This window comes from Orcinus orca, chromosome 3 (genome assembly GCF_937001465.1).
Source record: "Orcinus orca chromosome 3, mOrcOrc1.1, whole genome shotgun sequence".
NCBI classification, from domain to species: Eukaryota; Metazoa; Chordata; class Mammalia; order Artiodactyla; family Delphinidae; genus Orcinus; species Orcinus orca.
Window position 1 is genome coordinate 86,089,743 of NC_064561.1, and position 19,059 is coordinate 86,108,801.

The 19,059-nt window shown below is 35.7% G+C and overlaps 1 protein-coding gene across 4 annotated transcripts in view; it reads right to left on the reverse strand.

The window, feature by feature from the left end:
• The window catches only part of PRR16 (proline rich 16), a 265,937-nt gene that overhangs the window by 79,637 nt on the left and 167,241 nt on the right, over positions 1-19,059 (reverse strand). For 2 of the 4 annotated variants that reach the window (XM_004267488.3, XM_033423828.2), the window contains one exon: positions 17,592-18,949. In XM_004267488.3, coding sequence (XP_004267536.1) covers positions 18,194-18,949 — 756 coding nt within the window. In that variant the 3' untranslated portion in view covers positions 17,592-18,193. Of the gene's footprint in view, positions 1-17,591; positions 18,950-19,059 lie in introns of those variants that run through there. The other 2 variants (XR_004482164.2, XM_033423827.2) reach the window with 2 other exon arrangements.

The window sequence follows — 19,059 nt, forward strand, 5'->3', positions numbered from 1 at the left end:
AGGGCCTATGGAATTTTCAATAACTGAAAATAATTTTGAGACTCCTTTAATGCCCCCAAAATGATAAATTAAAAAAAAGACCCTTCATAATATAAAGTCAATGAATTTAATTACATGCTTATAAAATGTAACATTATGCTAAATTCAGTCATCTTAATTTAGCATATAGGTAAAATTTATTACATTTGAAAACAATATTCTCTCTTGGCAAAAATTCATATGTATTTCTGATTATGTAGTTAATATGATTATGAAGACATTATAGACAACTGTCAATCAAAATACCTAATTGTAGACAAATAATTTCGAAAAGAAATTCTAAATATCCATCCAAACTTTTAACAGCAAGTTCTATTTAATGTACGATGTGGGAGTATTTTAATGTATGTGATGTCATACTGGAAGGATCTTTGAATGTAAGGGTGTCTTGGTCCATGAGAGTCTTCAAAGGTCCCTACTCACCACTCCCTATTGCCTTTCTCATACACAAACATCCAACTTCTTTTACATTGTCAGTCTGTTCCCTGATTACTACTGAGTTTGTGACTCCCTGTCCAGTTACCCACAGACAAGCTTGGAAATAAAAAAGGGAATTTGACTTGCCTTCACTTTGCATTGAGGCATCAGTGAGTGCACATGAACTACTTCTACAGTTGCCCTGATGTTGGCTCTCCAACACATGTCACGTCAAATTCCATTTATGACTTACTTTCCACTTTTGGAATAATGAAGAAAAGCATACTTAATAGGAAGTTAAGAGTCCTGGGTTCAGTTCTTCATGTTTAATGGAGAATTTGGCCCAAATAATCTCTAAATTCTAAAACATCTATTTCTATGCCTTCTAGAGTCACAATAATACTGTGTCTTGCTTAACAATTGTGGGCTAACAGAAATTGTCACCTTTAGGACTTCCTATAGCCCCAACTTCTCCAGGATAGATCAACACTACTTGGAATTTGGAGGCAGATGGGCTAGCAAGGATTAAACTGAGATATGTACCCAATTAAGTGTCCCATCCAGTGCCCCATTCCCTCTACAAGTCATCAAGTTGTAGTCTGTTTACTTTTGTAAAATTTAATCTTCCTGAAAACTTAGAAATTCTATAGTCCATTTGGGGCAAATGCCTGAAAGAATAAAGCTGTACAAAGAAATGCAAATTGTAAGTCTTCCTTCCAAAATATAGATTGAAAAAATTCCAGTATCGTGAGAGAGAAAGAATATCCTTGTTTCAAGACAGCTGTGATATTACTAAATCAGTATTTGTTTCTAGAAGGACAAACATTTTATAAATTCAAAACACTTAAGTATATCAACTTGTAACAAACCACTGTGAATGTGATAATAAACCATCACCAAAACTCATACTGTTTAAATCAGGCCATTGTCCTGCTTTTGAAATATCAAACTAAGATCATAGAGTTAATAAAAAATTGTTTATTTTCAGTATAAATTTTGCCAGGTAGAGACTATCATACACACGATTAGATGTAATTATAAAGATTTTTGAAGGGAATGCTAAAGACTGAAAATTAATGCAGAAGATATTTTGAACAGACAATGATAAAATTCTTCCCTGAAAAAATCTCACTATAAGTGTTGGCATCATTTGCAGGTAATTAGTCAAAAATGTCCTGAAGATACCATTATAACTAAATGCTAATTTAAACTAAATGTGTTTGATGATGTCCGTGCACCTTCTTTAATTCTGCTTGCTTTTCCCAAACTCTTAAAAATCTGAAGCTATGCATGTACATTTAGTTTAATTCTGATCTCCTTCTGAAATCGATATGCTTAATACAACCCATAATAATCTTTCTCCTAGTGTTTACAGTACTTGATAATGGCTCCTTGTACCTCATAAAATCATGAGTGTCTTCTTTACCCTATCCACTTTATTTCCTCCACAATAATAACAGCATCTTTAGCTTTTCCCTGTCTTAGGTTTACTAGAACATTGGCATATTCAAGTAAAGATGTTTTAAGATAATTTCATTTAAGATATCCTAAGGAAATCATTTCCTGACAGTTAAAATCCAACCAGGAGCTCATTAGCACTATTGTGAAAGAAAATGACCCTTTTGATAGAAGAAAAATGAGTAATCACCATTCTATTGAAAAGTTGAAATAAATAAATGATAGACATGATTAAAACATTGGTTGGAATTTTCTAGCTTTCGATACACTCATTATCCAAAAATAAAAAATAAAAAGCCTCTTGTCTTTCAAACATCCTAAGATTAAAAGCAAGGAACGAAAAACATTGACCATGTTTCTTACAGTAAATGAATCGTTGGGAAAGGTGAAGGATTAATCCTGGCAGTTACTAAATTCGAGATTTTGCTGAGGGTAAAAGGTATCTTTACTGTCATCAGAAACCCTGAAAAAAGACTAAATTTATTAAAGTGAAAAACATTAAACATATTCATAGTTGCTGATTCTGTGCAGAGAAACTTATATGCTTCCTTCCATTCTTAGAAGCTAAAAACTGATCAGTAACCAGTTGGTTACTTCAGTCTCCCTGGGTCATCAGTTTATACCCTACCATAAGAATCTGAGCCTGGTGATGCTTCCCCAGCTGCCACGCCTAATTCTGATATGCAACAGAATTGCCCCTTACCCCTCAGAGCCCTTAACAATGTTTTCATACCTTGTTTCTCTTAAGATTTTAATGAAAGAAACTCCATTTATTAATAGTTGAAGTTATTTCCCTTAACTTTCCTTTTTTCTTCTTCCCTTTATCAAAAATGGTGTCTTAACTCATAAGTACTATGAACAAATGATTTTCATTTGACAGAAAAATGGAAATTTCCTACAGCTGTTTCACAAATATCCTAAAAGAATCATCTGCCGCCTGTAAGAAGCCTTTATTAGAAATAAGGAACATGACAGGCAAGCAGATTAAATGGCTCTTGCCCTAAAGATGCATCTACTTTGAGTCAATAAAATATTCAGATTGTTGAAAACTATAGAACATGTAGCATACAATAGTTTCAAATGAACAAAACTTTGTCAGAGATAATCTTTTCCTTAAAGGAGCTGGAGAGCTTTAGGAAAATAATTAAGAACTTACTCTGAAAATTCTTATGCGGCCAGTGTTGACTTCTCGCCTGGTATTTTCACAAGGTTGCAGTGTACTGGAACGTTCACAGGTTTTGGAGCAGATCAAAATTATGGTCTAGTCACAACTCTGTCACTTGATAGCTGGGAGACCTAGGATAAGTAAACTTAACCTCTCCAAGCCTCAGGGTCTTAGTAACAAGGGAATAAATGTCTCTCTTAAAGGTAATCAAGACAGCCTTCACATTCCGCTCAGCTTGACTCAATTTTAGGCAGGGTTCTTCCTCTGACCTCCCTTTTCTTAGAAATTTACTTTAGAAAATTTTTAGTAGTAAGTTCTCACTCTGCCCTTTGAGATGTAGATCTTCTCTCAGCCTCTTGGCAGTTTTAAAACCCAGGAATGTCTTTCTCCACATGGAGCCACCATTTCTGAAGTGTAACCATCAAGAAAGATAGCATCCCTGCCCTTATCTCCCAATCTCTGAGAAAGGGTGGGAGGCGATTAGCAAACAGAGGTGGCTCATCACGTGGGCCAACCTCACCCAGTGAAGGTTCTTCCCACCAGCTTATCACAGCTAAAAGTGCTCCTGTCTTGTTTCAGCTGAGCTGAGCTCAGTCTTTGTCCCTTGTTGCAATAGTCTTGAATAGTCATTCTTGCCTGTTTAACCTGTCAGAGCTATTTTTCTTTGACAAGTGTTGTTATAAGGATTAAATAAAATAGTATATGAAAGATACCCAACATTATTTTTAAATTACTTTGAATCATTTTTTTCTTTTTAATTAAAAGAAAGGGTCAAACATATGATTATAGAAAACAATTTAAGAACCAATCAGATTTATTGGAGTTGGTATTACCATAGATGCTTGAATTCCACCCATCTCTCTCATGAAACAAAATGTTACAGAAATAAAAACAAAGTACCTAACATCGCAAATAACGGTTGCTTAGTAAATGTTGCTTTTATCTCTATCTCCCTCTCTTTCAAAGAACACAATTCTTCTCTGAATACAGATCCCTGAAAATCCCAAATGTCTTTTTTCAAAGATCAGGTATACTGGTATGATATAGTAGTTAAACAACTTTAAAAAAATCCAGTGTTTTTTATGTAAGAACAGGTTCAAGGAATCTAACAGCAAGTTCTATTTCCAGCATCTGCTGGGCCAGGGGAATGGTCTGCACATTAGTGCCTATAACAATGATGGAGCTTTTTGACAGCTGCATCCTGGCCAGAGGATACAGTGCTATCCACACCAGATTCCCAGCAGAGAGGGCAAATATTATGCTCCCTAAGCCAAACTACAAAGTTTTCTCTTTAGGAACTGATACAATCATGGAGCAGGAATATCAGTGTCATTACATCAGGAGGCAAGGGGATGGCATGTTCATTAATACTAAATGTAAAATCTCAGAGACCAAGTGAGTCTAAATGTGCTCCAGAGTTAACCCGAAGAAATCCTTCCAAGCTGCTCTCTGAGTTAAAAATAAAACACAAGTCACTATCAGTTTGATTTTCATGAATATGAAAATGGCTTTCTATTCTGTAGTAGGATCACTCCTAAGACTATTTGGAGCCATTTTTACATCCATTTTAATTAGATTCCATTTCTCTAAACTTTGCTACATGGCCCTTAAAGGGGAATGATAAAAGATATGCGAATTTTTGAATAAAAGTGCTTTTTCAGAGGTGACTTTTCTGTTATAGAATAAGCAGTCAATGACATACCAAGATCTATTGGAATATTTGATACATTTTTAAAATGAAATGTTTTACAACTTTTTTCTATCCACATCATCCTATGACAGGCTTCAGTTCAATTTATTAACTGGCAATATTTATTTCTAAGTGTAATTACCATAGGATCAGAAAAGAGCACTACAAATTATAAGTATTGTTATCTTTAATATTTAATAGAGAATTTGAATACTTTTAATGATTATGTTCTTATTGCTAGCTTATGTCCTGAATGTCAAAAATAACTTCTATTTCCTTAGCCAAGGAGCATAAAAACAAAGGAATAAAGAAAAATTTAAAGTTTGTTAAAGCTAGTGTGAACAATAAGTTGATTATAAAAAATAAACATAATAGAAAACATAATCTTGAAGAGGTTATGAAGAATGTTTTTCTAAACAATTCTAAACAAATTGAAAATTGACTTCTACTTCCTTTGTGTAAAAATGAAAGAAATATACAGACATTTAAGTTTGTTTAAATCACATGTGGAAAATACCAAAATACATATGAATTTGTTATAATTAATCAGCATGACTTGTAGAAAGTAGAATTTCAGAGAGGCCATGAATAATATAAGATTTCTAGCAATGTCAGAATATTATATTTGATACTTTAGTTTAAATGCACCATGAGCAAATCTGAATAACATATAACAATGAATTACTGTCATAAAATTAGAATATTCTATATTCACAATCAGCTTAGAATTACTGATTCCTTGTACCATCAGCAAATCTGAATAACACATAACAATGAATTACTGTCATAAAATGAGAATATTCTATATTCATAATCAGAACTACTGATTCCTTGGACATTACTGATTCTCAAGCAATATTCTTAAAATGCATGCAATTCAACTTTTGGTCTTTGTCACAATTTAATATCAAATTTTACTTTTCACTTTTTAAAACAGCCATTGATGCAGTAAATCACAGAAACTTTGAGTGGTAAGGTAATACATAAAGACATACATTCCTCACTTTAAATTTACCTTAAATGGATCTCTAGCTCAGAAATTACTGTTTTAATGCTGCATTAACCAAAATAAGAGTTTAGTGCTTCATATAAACTCTTTAAAATATAGATTTCTAAGTACATTCCTGTCTCTTGCTTACATGGGAAAAGGAAAATGTAAACAGACTCCATTAATACTCATTTCATGCTGCTGCAATTAGGATGAAATAATTAATATCAGATGTCTCATTCTCTGTATATTATTATTTAGTGGTTAACATGCTGATATCCTAGAATCACCTGGGTAATTTTAAAACAATCTAATGTTTGGGCCGAGCATGAAGAGACTCTGATTTAATTGGCTCAAGATAGGGCTCAGGGTGTAAATCTTCCCAGGTGATTCTGATGTTTAGCCAGCACTGACAGCCACGTTGGTATATCTGGAAAGCAAAGGAATAGACTCACAAGATCTGAAATATTCCTCAGCACAGTGGTGCTCTAGTTTCTATACCATCCAGTTCTAAGAATTTTTAGAACATATATTCTCAGATTTCTCATCTCTCCATCTGGAAAACATCAGTTTTCCTTTGGTACAATTAGCACTACTCTTTTATAGGAACGCTGCATTCTTTCGGATTTGCAACATATCCGTAGGCCAGGAAAGGAGATTAAAGAAAGCCTCAAGCCAATGGAGTCAGTTTCCCACTCGTGGAAACCCTGTCCCCATCCCGGCTCATTTCCAAGATGCAAGATCAGATGGAAACTCTGTTTTTCACAGCACTGTCCGCTCAGAATCTACAGGCATCTTTTATCCTTCTCTACCACCTTCACTGGTGTTTGTTTCCTCTCCCACCTTTTATAAAGAAGCTGTTTTCCTAGGAAGTTCAGAAAGGAGTGTAAGTACCTGTGTTCTTATATTAGCTTCTGTGTTTGAATTTTGACACTGAAAAAAAAAACCTCCCACAATTCGGTTTGCTTATATAAGCCCAGATGCATCCTTAGTATCTAATTCAATATGGAAAATTACCTAGATACCTTAAGATAGTACATACTGCCAGATGCAGTTCCATTCCTCTGTTGTTTAAAGGACTACTGTGTATCAGCTACTATTTATATCAGCCCACAGGTTACAAGAAATCCAGAATAGCTTCCCTCATTTCATGGATTAGGAAGTTTATGAGAGCTAACCTTTATAGCTTTAAGCTAAGTAAATGTCACACTTTTTAACTATCAGTAAGGAAACTCAAACACACTGAACCAAAGATATAAAAATAGCCTTTTCAAATTTCATTCCAATCTCCCCAAACATTGCAAGGAACAATACATTAAATAAGAGCCATGGCAAAAGCTATAGAAGATGGTAATCAATAAAACACTTCACAACTGATTGTTCATTCTATGAATTCCATCAACAAATATATATTGAGAGCGCGGCTGATCTTTATCAAAGTGATTTTATCAAGCACAATAGTATGCTCCGGACTCAGTTCACAGGATAGGCGCTCTACGGAAAACAAAACAACATGGGGCTTCAGTTCTCTAGGCTTAGGAAATAAATTTGATGCAAGTGCTGAACAGAACCACGGGAAAATAATTAGAATCTTCTCACTGGGAAGAAAACTCATACAACTTGTATATTTATTCCAGTAACTGGAGCCAGGTTTAGGATGGCTTAAGGAGAATCTAATGCCATCTATAAGACTCCAGTTGCAAATCATATTTACCTTTTTTATCTTTGAATGTGGCACTGTGGTCCTTGTCAGCTGAGAGTACTCAGTTGTCCCCAACTACATCATCGTAGTGATCTGGATAAAGCTGAGGATAAAATGGATCCTGAAGGAATACAGTTGAAAGACTGAATATAAACCTAACTAAAAGCCTCATTCTCATGAGTACATTTATAGGACACACCTGACTCTCACTAATCACTCTTATCAGCTGGCTACATCCTTGGGAGGATAAAGGGCTTTCTCCCACATTGTTGTCAGTGTATCTTCAAATTAAAAAAAAGTCAAATAAAATAGTGGCATACTATATAACCTTAGTCTAAGCAGTAAAAAATACAACTAAACTTTAACGTATTAATTTAAGTGCATAGCCTTCATTTTATTCCATTGTATTCAGCTCACTTTTTAGGTACAAGATTTTAATTGCCTACCTTATTTCAATTTTCTTTTTGCTTCCCTTCCTTCTCTTTGCCTAGCACTTTCTGCATATGTGATAACACTTTACATTACTAGCTCAAATTTTCTTACTTATTTCTTCTTCTCTGCCAAGATTCCATTTCTCACACACCAATATGCAGCAATCTGTCTTCTACTGGGTACTGCTTGTTTTAAGTTCCCAGGAATAAATTTCATATCAAGTGAGGAAACTTCCATTTCTGTTCATGAATTTGCATGAGTTTATTTGTCCTACTAAGAGGTCAATTTTATAACGTGTTAAGTGAAGGGACTGGATTTAACCATATTGAGTTTCTTCTACCCTAATATCCTATGGGGTTTTTTTGCCAGTGAGAGTAGATGGTAAATAATTGCCTTTCCACCATATTGTTAATTTGAGAGGTGATATACATTTAACTTCATATTTGTTTAATTAACAGTTGGCTATTTTTTCCAAAGGCATTTTTAAGTTTTATACTTTTGAATTTTTACCTGTGTTGTACCCATTTTACCAGTTTTTTTTATAAATTTATTTTATTTGTTATGAAAGGATTCAAATAAATAGTGGAAGTCTACAGCACAAGATTTACAAAAGCTCCCCTCTTGAAACAGGAGAAATTATTTCAGGCTGGGGCCAGGAGATGGTGCAGCAACAGGAACTGAGTAAGGACTGCCGGGAGGTTAGTCATTTTGACTACTTGGCCGAAGCAGCATTCTCAGTGTTGAGCTTCCTAGATTGGGCACTCGTAAAAGCAGCCTTGGAAAGGTTTTTGCTAGAACTGCCAAGCCCGCAGTTAAGAATTTTAAATAGTAGATGATCCTGAGGCTTCAAAATTTTCTGGATTGAGATGAAATGATGAAAGGAAAATTTCTCTGTTGGATATCTGCAGAATGGACTAGCAGCTGAGGCAAGAGTATGAGTGACAAGCAGGAGGCAATGTAATGTCAGGATGTAAGGGATAAAAGCCTCTCTGAGGAGAATGGGAGTGGGAATGGCATTACCACACACACACACACACACACACACACACAAGACGTGGCAAAAAATTCAAATTACTTGGATAAAAGGAACAAGGGAGGGCTTCCCTGGTGGCGCAGTGGTTGAGAACCTGCCTGCTAATGCAGGGGACACGGGTTCGAGCCCTGGTCTGGGAAGATCCCACATGCCACGGAGCAACTAGGCCCATGAGCCACAACTACTGAGCCTGCACCTCTGGAGCCTGTGCTTCTCAACAAGAGAGGCCACGACAGTGAGAGGCCCGCGCACCGCGATGAAGAGTGGCCCCCGCTTGCCACAAATAGAGAACGCCCTTGCACAGAAACAAAGACCCAACACAACCAAAAATAAAAATAGATTAATTAAAAGAAGGCTCAACATTTAAAAAAAATAAAATAAAAGGAACAAGGGAGAAGCAGAAGTTAAATCCGGCTGAAAATGGGAGCTTTGATGATCAGAAGGTCTATTGGGAAGTTGTATAGAGGAGCTCTTTTTAATATTCTCTGTAATACTGATAATAAATCCACTCAGAAAAAAAAAAATCTATTAAAAAACCCCCAGAACATCAGTAGTGTACTTCAAATATCAAACAAAATGCAGTCATTACTTGATACAACTATGAAGTTTTGGAAAAAATAGGTAAAATAAATCCAAATATTCCATTTTTGTCCTAAAGAGCAGTTTGAATTGTTAGAAAGTAATAGTTTCAGATGATAATTTTGGACTATTAGCGATATTTATTTACTTATACTTAAGCCATAAATCACTGTGATCAAAGAACTTTTAGTTCTTGGTCCTTTTGGAAGATACCTCACTGAAACGTACTCAGGTATATCATAGACTGTTTAAAGCAAAATAAGAGTTAATGCTTTGTCAAATTTTGCTAATATCACTGACAAATTATATTTTTAATCACAAACACAGACATTCCTCTTTCAAACAAATGATGATTTAATCTCTTATTTGACCATTTTTAGGAGTTATAAAAGCTCAGTGGTATTAGACTTTAGTTTGACAAATTATATTCTAAATGAATTTACTCATGTGCTGTTACTACATATTACTATAAATAATTAAAATTAAGCTATACTTGTCAAAACAGTTTAATAAACTGTGTTCTCTGTTGTAGTCACCTTGAATATCTATCATGTTCATTTTCTGGCTTACTAATTCACAAAACCTAATAAATCAATAATGAGAGTTCTACATGTGAACTGACAAGGTTCTAAGAAAATCATTAGGCTTACTTGATAATAGTAACTATAAAAATTGATGTAAAATAATTACTTTATAAATGAGATGAATAAAATAGCATTAGCATCAACCTAGGCAAAGACAAATCAACCCGCCAGATTAAAAAGGAACATGGTAATTTGGTAAGAAGTACTATAAATTGATAACAGTGCCTGCATTTGTGTGAGGTTTTACTGTCAGCAAAGTATTTTCACATTCATTAAATCATTAGGGCCTTATAACAACATTTTGGAAGGTGGTATCCTTTAGAGGAGAAACACAGAGGAAAAAATGTTAGGAAATTGGGTGCTATTGGGGTATGGCTAGTGTATCAATGTTAATGTTACTCTAGGAGAAATAAAATGTGCGAAACCAGGCAGTTTGGGGAGTGAGTGCCTCATGAAGGTTTAGACAAAATAAGGCAGGGGAAATGCACATCACTTATATTTTTGTGTCCAGAAGAGAGACATGAGCTGAAAAATAGTGGGAGTTTGAGCAAATAAAGCAGAAGCTATGACTGAACTTTGTGTGTAACTCATTCTGTGTCAGCAGAGCTTTCATCCCATACAAATAACATAATGGAATTTAAAACAAGACATAGAGTAAATAGTGATTAGCTATGCTGCCATACATAATTTACTTAGTTCCAACCTAGAGGAAGAGTTTGGGAGGTGTTTCTGACCTATGCAAAGAATAAGGTGGAATGATTTGGTGATTTTGCCTATTCAATTGTGCTGAAGGTTACAGACTTGAATCCTAAAACTGCCTATTGGCGTTGCCTCATCCATTTTACCTTTCAGCACTGCTGCTGAAGAAGAGCGGAAGCTTATGATCCTGATGCTGTAGACATTCACTTGGGGTTTGTGAAATTGCAGCATCCTTCTGCTGGTCTTAATCTTCTCGCCCCTTACTTTGTAAAGGAGGATTGGGTGAGCCCAGAATACACACAGGAACGAAATTAATGACTCAAGAACTCTATTAGGTAGAAAAGAGTGGCACCATTATCGTCATTTGAAAGCAAGCCTCAGACCTGGTTAAGCAACTTGACCAAGAACACATGGGAGATGGGAAAACTGAAACTCAAATCCAGGCCTTCTGGTTTCAAACGTACACTTTTATCCTAATATACTGCCCTATAATTAATATTATAAACACATGTTATAATTTACATTATCAATGACAAATTTCTGTAGTAGAGTTTCATATATTTTGATTATTTGGGATAAATAAGTATCAAATAAGGTTTATCTATCCTTACGGGAATAATTATTTATATAATAGCTTAATTTACTGAAAAAGTCTTTATTCAAAAATTTAACTAAAGAAAATTTAGTATGCAATTCTCAAATGCTTAACTAAAAAATGTAGGTTGGCGAGTAATCTCAGACAGAATTCAAATATGGTAGCTAATGACTGTGATAAAATTCATCCCTCATCTTCGTAAATGCTGTCAATTCCCTCCAATAAAGTTTTAAGCAAGGCTGTTGTTAGTTTCACTTCTTATCTCTCCATCTTTGTTTAAACTAAGATGGCATCACAATTTATGGTTAGATTAAACAAACATCAAATAATATGAAAAGGAAAGAAAATGAGGTCTATAATATATTCAAATTATACACATGCCAAAAAATTACTCCTTTGGAAACCATGGTTGGCATGATCGGTCCTCACCTATATGTGGATCTCCTTCCCTTTCTTGAGCACATGGGGACAACAGGAAGGGCCACATCACTAGTGTTGGCCAATGACACGAACAAGGACTGAGGAAAAAGCACAGCTAAGATTCTCCAGTCTCCCTTCTTCTGTTGTGGTGGTTTTGGAAGAGGATGCATGACCGGGTGGTGGAGCCACACATTCAACACAGCCTGGATCGATGAATAACTGCCTGAGGTACACCTGCCCTAGAGAATCTCCTGGACTCAGGGTGAACTTTGAATGAACGAGAAATAACTCGGATGCCTCTGAGATACTAGAGTTGTTTGCTACCACAGCATGAACTAGTCTTATGAACTAGTCTATCTTGACTTATGTTCTCATATCTTCCAACAACTTTCAAGCAAGTTTCAGTGAAATGACTGTAAGCTCTACAGATGACCTGTGCACAACACAGGGGCCGTGCTTTGGGCAGTTCTGAAAGGTGGTGGAGAACGTGGGCTGTGGAGGCTGACTGCCTGCCTTAAAATCCTGGCTTGACCACTTCCTGGCTCTATGACCTTGAACAGCAGTGAGATAGTTTCCTCATTTGTAAGATATGGATAATAATAGGGTCTAAGACATTGTGTTGTTAGGAGGGAAAAATGTTATGAGGGAAAAATAACACATACAAAACACATAGAAGAAGGACACAATGCAAGCCCTTGATAAGTGTTAGATATAATATATTGTCAACATCAACTCTAACCTACCCAAGGGCACACATTGTTTTATTTAGCTGGTCCAAATTCCCTTTGGTGGTGAGGAGAATTGACAACTACATTATCAAATAGTGGAAAAATCATATCTATAGTCTAATAACAAAAGGATGGAAATGCTTTTATTAGAGCTCTAATGCACTGGTTCTTTGGTGGTTCCACAGAGTGGATCTATTGCTATTTTTAGCTGTAGGGGTCAACCTTAGACACATGAAACTCACAAATGAAATACCAGTAATACAAATGACACAGTTAGTTTCAAATGGCATTAATACTGTGGAATCAGAACTTCTCTGGGAAAAAAATCCAAAATAATAGACAGCCTTTGAACTTAAGAGAAAAGGTTTTACCGGAAAGGTAAAGCCTCTGGTATAATACATGACAAAATGAGGCTTGCATTATTCAATAGCTCATTCATTTCTGACGGTAGTGAAATTGCCTGAAATCCCTCTCACATTCTGCAAAGATCAAACATATTGAGAATGTCAAAATAACATTAGGTAACCCCTTCTGAGTGTCAAAATAACTCCTCAGAACAAAGGGGAAAAAATTGCAAAGTTCAGAGCTATGAAGAACACAATTAAATGGTGATGCTGTGGGGAAAAAAAGTATGGGAAGTCCTGCTGGCACTAAAATGCCAGCCACTTACTAAGGGGTCAGTTTTGGCAAAACACTGAAACTGAGGTCCTGGATTTCTTCACTTGTAAATAAGGATAATAATATCTATTTTATACATTCATATGAGACTTAGAAAAAAATAATGTATGTAAAATTTCAGAAAGCAGTTAACATATTAGTTTACCTATCGTTGATCAGTCTAGAAGTCATAAATCATAAGCAATATTTCCTATGTATTTTCGCTTGACCTTCACATAATTCTATATCCATTGTTGATTTAACTACATTTTAAAGAGAGGGTTATTTGCAGACCTTCTTCAGGTTTTTCGAAAAAGACCAGATGGATAAATCCAAGTGCTTTCAATGAAATGACACCCTACGTAACTGATGTTCCACTAAAATACGGCTAATGCAGCTTTATGTTCAACACTGCTGCCTGCCCTAACGGTAGTCTCACATCTGTCATTATTTCAGAATCAGGCAATTTACACAACTCTAAAATTCAAAAATGTTTAGTCTAAAAATCTGAATACAGTGTCACAGTTCCTAGAAAATGTCATGTGATTTTGCTATCTAGTAATTGTCAGATTCTGTGCACTTAAATATGTGATACAGAATTTTATTGTTCATAAATCATTTCCTCACTTAGAAATCATCAGTATGTACCAATGCACAACAATGCAATATTTTGCTACAAATTTGAGTGTACATTACAGCAAAATGTGCTACCAACAGAGAAACTGCAGAAAAAAACTGAATCAGGACAATCACAAAAACATTGCATTATTGCATATATCCCACGGGAAAAAATTCAGTCAAGGCAGTGATTCATGACTTGATTACACCATTCCCAGTGCAATTACATGTGGAACTACTCAGCCTTTTCTTCACAGAACATCCAAAAAGAGCTATAATTAGAACCTGTAGATAAAAGGCCTTGCATAGTTTCAGAGACTATGTAGCTGCTGTTCTTGGTCATGTTAAAAGGAACTACTGATCTGCCCAAAGAAAACCATATAATACAGTGCCTTATTCCTTTATTCATTAAATAGTTAGATGTGGGCATAATTCAAACAAGAATTTTTAGGTTAATTAAATCACTTCAGTTAATAGCAGACATTTTTTTCATAGACTACTATTAAACTAATGAGAAGAGGTATGAATATATTATCAAATTGAAGAGTGGGGAATGTCTCTTCTCGCATGCCCTGTATTTTTGAGCAGATATTTTATATTTAGCTTAAGCATGGCCTAAAAAATATATCAGTTTTATTTCCCTTTATGACTCCTAAAACCACTGAGAGATGGAAGAGAACTTTGGTCAATTTTATTTTCTTTTTGCCTTTCATCAGTGGAGATACAATAACCTCCCATCACAAAAATGGGAAGCAACCTGTGTTCATCAACAGATGAATGGATAAAGAAGATGTGGCACGTATATAAAATGGAATATTACTCAGCCATAAAAAGAAATGAAACTGAGTTATTTGTAGTGAGGTGGATGGACCTAGAGTCTGTCATACAGAGTGAAGTAAGTCAGAAAGAGAAAAACAAATACCGTATGCTAACACATATATATGGAAACTAAAAACAAATGGTCATGAAGAAACTAGGGGCAAGACGGGAATAAAGACACAGACCTACTAGAGAATGGACTTGAGGATATGGGGAGGAGGAAGGGTAAGCTGGGACAAAGTGAGACCTACCAAACATATATACACTGACCAAACATAAAATAGATAGCTAGTGGGAAGCAGCCACATAGCACAGGGAGATCAGCTCAGTGCTTTGTGACCACCTAGAGGGGTGGGATTGGGAGGGTGGGAGGGAGGGAGACGCAAGAGGGAAGAGATATGGGAACATATGTCTATGTATAACTGATTCACTTTGTTATAAAGCAGAAACTAACACACCATTGTAAAGCAATTATACTTCAATAAAGGTATTTAAAAAAATAATAAAAATTAAAAACAATAAAAAAATAAAATAACAAGAGAAAATTTTTCTTATTTCAATTTAATTAATGGATACAGTTTTTTGAACTATATTCTACCTTTCACTAGGAATAGATGTTTTCATAGCAGTATACCATTTTACATTTTGTAGAAACATCACCTTCAAAGGAGTATTGAGGCCAGCTTTTTGGTACACTACTCTATGTGTGAATAAAAGAGTTAAAGCCATGTTGTGAAAAAAGAACCTGCCCTTAAAGATTTGAAAACAGCATTTCTGCTTTGGTATCTTCATGAAGAGAAAATATAGACCATGTTTTATGATGATTTAATGCATGATGTGCAGAGCTTGCATTTCAGAATTTAAATTTTGAAAGCAATGTTGGCTGATTACAAAAACCGCACTGCCACTTATGACACTTTAATTACAAGTTTCCAGGCAAATATTATGACACTCTATGTTAACTGGTTTCCATGTTTTACAAGTTTATATATATTTAGAGACATGACTACCAATGAATGTTAAAGAATTATCAGGCAAAAAAACCTATTGGCCCAATATATTCTATACATTAGTTAAAAAAAAAAAAAAAAAAGGAACATATGGAGCAAATAAACTAAAAGCAATGTCCCAACACTGCTGTAATCTAACATTTAATGTTGACTATGTAATAAATAAACTGTAATAAGAGAAGAAGGGCAATAACTATAACTTCTTTATGTTGAGATTTAACTCAGCTTTATAGGCCAACAGTTACTTATAAATGTGTTAAATAAAAACAGGTGTTGTGGTTTTGGCATATGTCACTAATCAAACATAAAAAGATGGTCTCTCATGGGGTAACTCCATCTATAATTTGAGGAAGAGAAATGGATTTGAACCTCAGAGGTTGTGTGTAGGCATCTGGCTCAAATATCCTTAATCAACCAGCTTAAATCATCCAACTTATTCAACTTGCTTTATTGCAAATGAGTTATCTGCTCAGTGGATGATATGTGGCTGTTAGTAAGCTCTACTTTGAGGTCCAGGTTGGTTCCCAGACATCAACAAGGGTCAAAGTCTCACACTATAATGTAATTATTAGGTCACAGTAATTGGCTGTGAAAGAAAGATGGGCTGAAGGGAAAAAACTTCATGTCTTCAAAGACTTTATAATATCAAAAGGCCTCACACTGGATGGATATTTGAAAGGATGGAAATATTTAAATCTAGAAAGGTGATAAAATCCTGGGTTTATTTATATCAAGACTAAATGAACATATTACAATGTTAAGAATATATGTGTTATTTTGGTATTCAATGTCAATTATTTATTTACCTGGCTCACATCTATTAAACATACTGATCATATAGTTAATAAACTTTAGATTCTGGCCTTTGATTATTGGTCTTGCCTTTTGTAACTTTCTGAAAAGTTGGATTTATTCTGCTTGTATTATCTTTATATCCAACACACACAGAACAAAAATCATGTTGAGTACATTTTCAACGTGACGTCACTATTTTTACTCATTTGATTGTTCCTTTAAAAAATAAACCTATTTTCTTTAGGCAATTATGCCTAAAATATATTAGCATTTTAAATAGGAAGCTGTTCAAAAACAGTACGCCAAATTATGATGCTATAACATGAAAAAGGCAACAAAGAAATATGATTGAAGACTACTTTCCTGTAGTAGCAAAAGTTCAAGTTTTACGATCAAAAGCCAAATATTCAAAAGTATTACAGTATCCTTTTTTAAGTTGCATAATAATCAAATCTCCACCAAAGATGACTCCTTCTACTCCTGCCACTTAATGACCACATTTTGCTCAGGCATTTACCTGTCATCATGAATCTAAGGGAGTAAACTCATTTCTAACTCCAGGGCAAATCATAGGATCAGTCCAAATCATGGTAGTTAGGAAGTGAACTTTTGTCCATGGGTAAGTGTGACTTTAGTTGGCAAATTAGACTAAAGAGAAGCACATTTATTGGATGTTAGGAGGAAAGGATTTCCTCTCTTCCTTCTATAGAATAACAAAAACCCTGGCATATTTCAGCTCTGAGGGAGAATCAACTTAAGGCGAATGCTAAAAATATCCTGTTCCATAAACATCTTTATTTTCCTCTAGGATTCTCCTGTAAATGGGGGAATCCCTCAGGAAGGCAGAGAGCTTGCTGATGCAGGAGCAAAGTCATCCTACAGCTTCAATGAGCTGGTTTATGCATTGACCTGGAGGCATGCTGAGAGTGGGGAGGACCTAAAGGGGTTGGCCTGCAACAGGTCATCCCTGAGGTACCAAAATGGAGGCAAATCATATGAAAATATTTACAGTTCTATTGAGAATCTGGATTATGATATTTAATTTGAAAAATTCTGACATATACTCACTGTGATCTCCAAACTCTGTCAGAGCTGCTATCCATTTTGATGTAAACCAACGTGGAACTAAATGAACCACTGCTTCATTTTAATTCTGAGGAACATTTGGTTTTGCCATTATTTACCATTGTTTATTGACATATGATATTTCCACAGACCAAAATCTTTCATTACATATATAGGTGAACATATAGTCATAATTGTATAGTATAGAAAATAAATGTTCTGGTATTATCCTCAGCATTTAATAATGCAAAACTAGTGACAAACATCTTTAGAAAAAAATAATAAAATAGTCTTTCAGTATTAAAATTTCTTATTAAAAAGCATTAGGTCAGAGTATGGCATGTTCTTAATGCATAGATGAGTTAGGCATGAATAAAATGAATCTAATCCCATCTCTTATGGTAAATCAAAATATTTGAAATCTACAGGTCACAGTTTGACACAGGTCAATTGAAAAAACAATATATTCAGCTATTCCGTTATTCTGTGGTTTCATGATGTAACTTTTAAACAATGTATAGCCAGGACATAAACAACATACTGCATACTTACCCGGTGATTTTTTATGCCACTCTGCTGAATGCAGGATAAATATATTTGGGCTTTTTATTGCTTGAGTAGAAAGTGCTCATTACGTATTATTTTATGTTTATAATATAAGAGTTAAAAAAAACAAAAAAGTTTTTTTAAATGGCATACATCACACTGTTGTAGTGGTTGATTTCCTCAAGATCGTCTTCTGTGGTTTTGGTGCAGTGGGAGGAGGCACAGGTGCAGGTCTGAGTGGGGGGAAGCTGTTACTGTGGCTTATTCCCAGCCCCCCATTTTCTAGTGGAAAAGGAGGGAGGTGAGGGGGAGGAGGCTGGGCAGGGCCATGGGGAGGAAGCTTTCCTGGTGGGTGGACAGGTTCGCTGTGTGAGTGGACCTCCCTATTTTTTATGTGATGCCGGGTGTCACAGTCAGGACAATAGCCATGGTACTGGACTTTTTCATTAAACCGAACTCGCTCCCGAGGCCCTGCTTGGGGGCACCTGTCTTTTTCAGGTCTGTGCATCAGAGGCTGCACTGGAGCCTTGTCCAAGTTACTGCTGGGTTTGCAGCAAACGTCTCCGTTTGGAATTTTGTTGGGTGCCCCTGGGAAGCCTCTGTTTCGCAGAAGGGTGCCATTGGTCTTTACCGGATTGACAGTGGACACCACTCTTTGTGGGTCTTCACACTTCACAGGTGTCAACCGTGGAGGGGGAGGGGGAGGGTTTGGCTTTCGAAGGACGGTGAGGATAGCAGATGGGTGGGCTGGGGGTTTAATGAGGGGGGCGTTGGCCTGCACTTTGATCTTCTCTATGCTGGAGGCTGTTGTCCCACTTGAGCTACTATTCAGGGTGTCCGTTTTGGAGCTGTCGGTCATCTCATCCTCCAGCTGTAGGTCAGAAGTCAGGGTATCAATCTGGTCAACCACCTGGTGGAAAGGACAAGGTAATTGTGTTGAAGAACGATCCGAAGCAAAATATACTACAAACAATATCTTCCTGTCTCGCTATAATCTGTTATGGGAACCTTGACTAATAC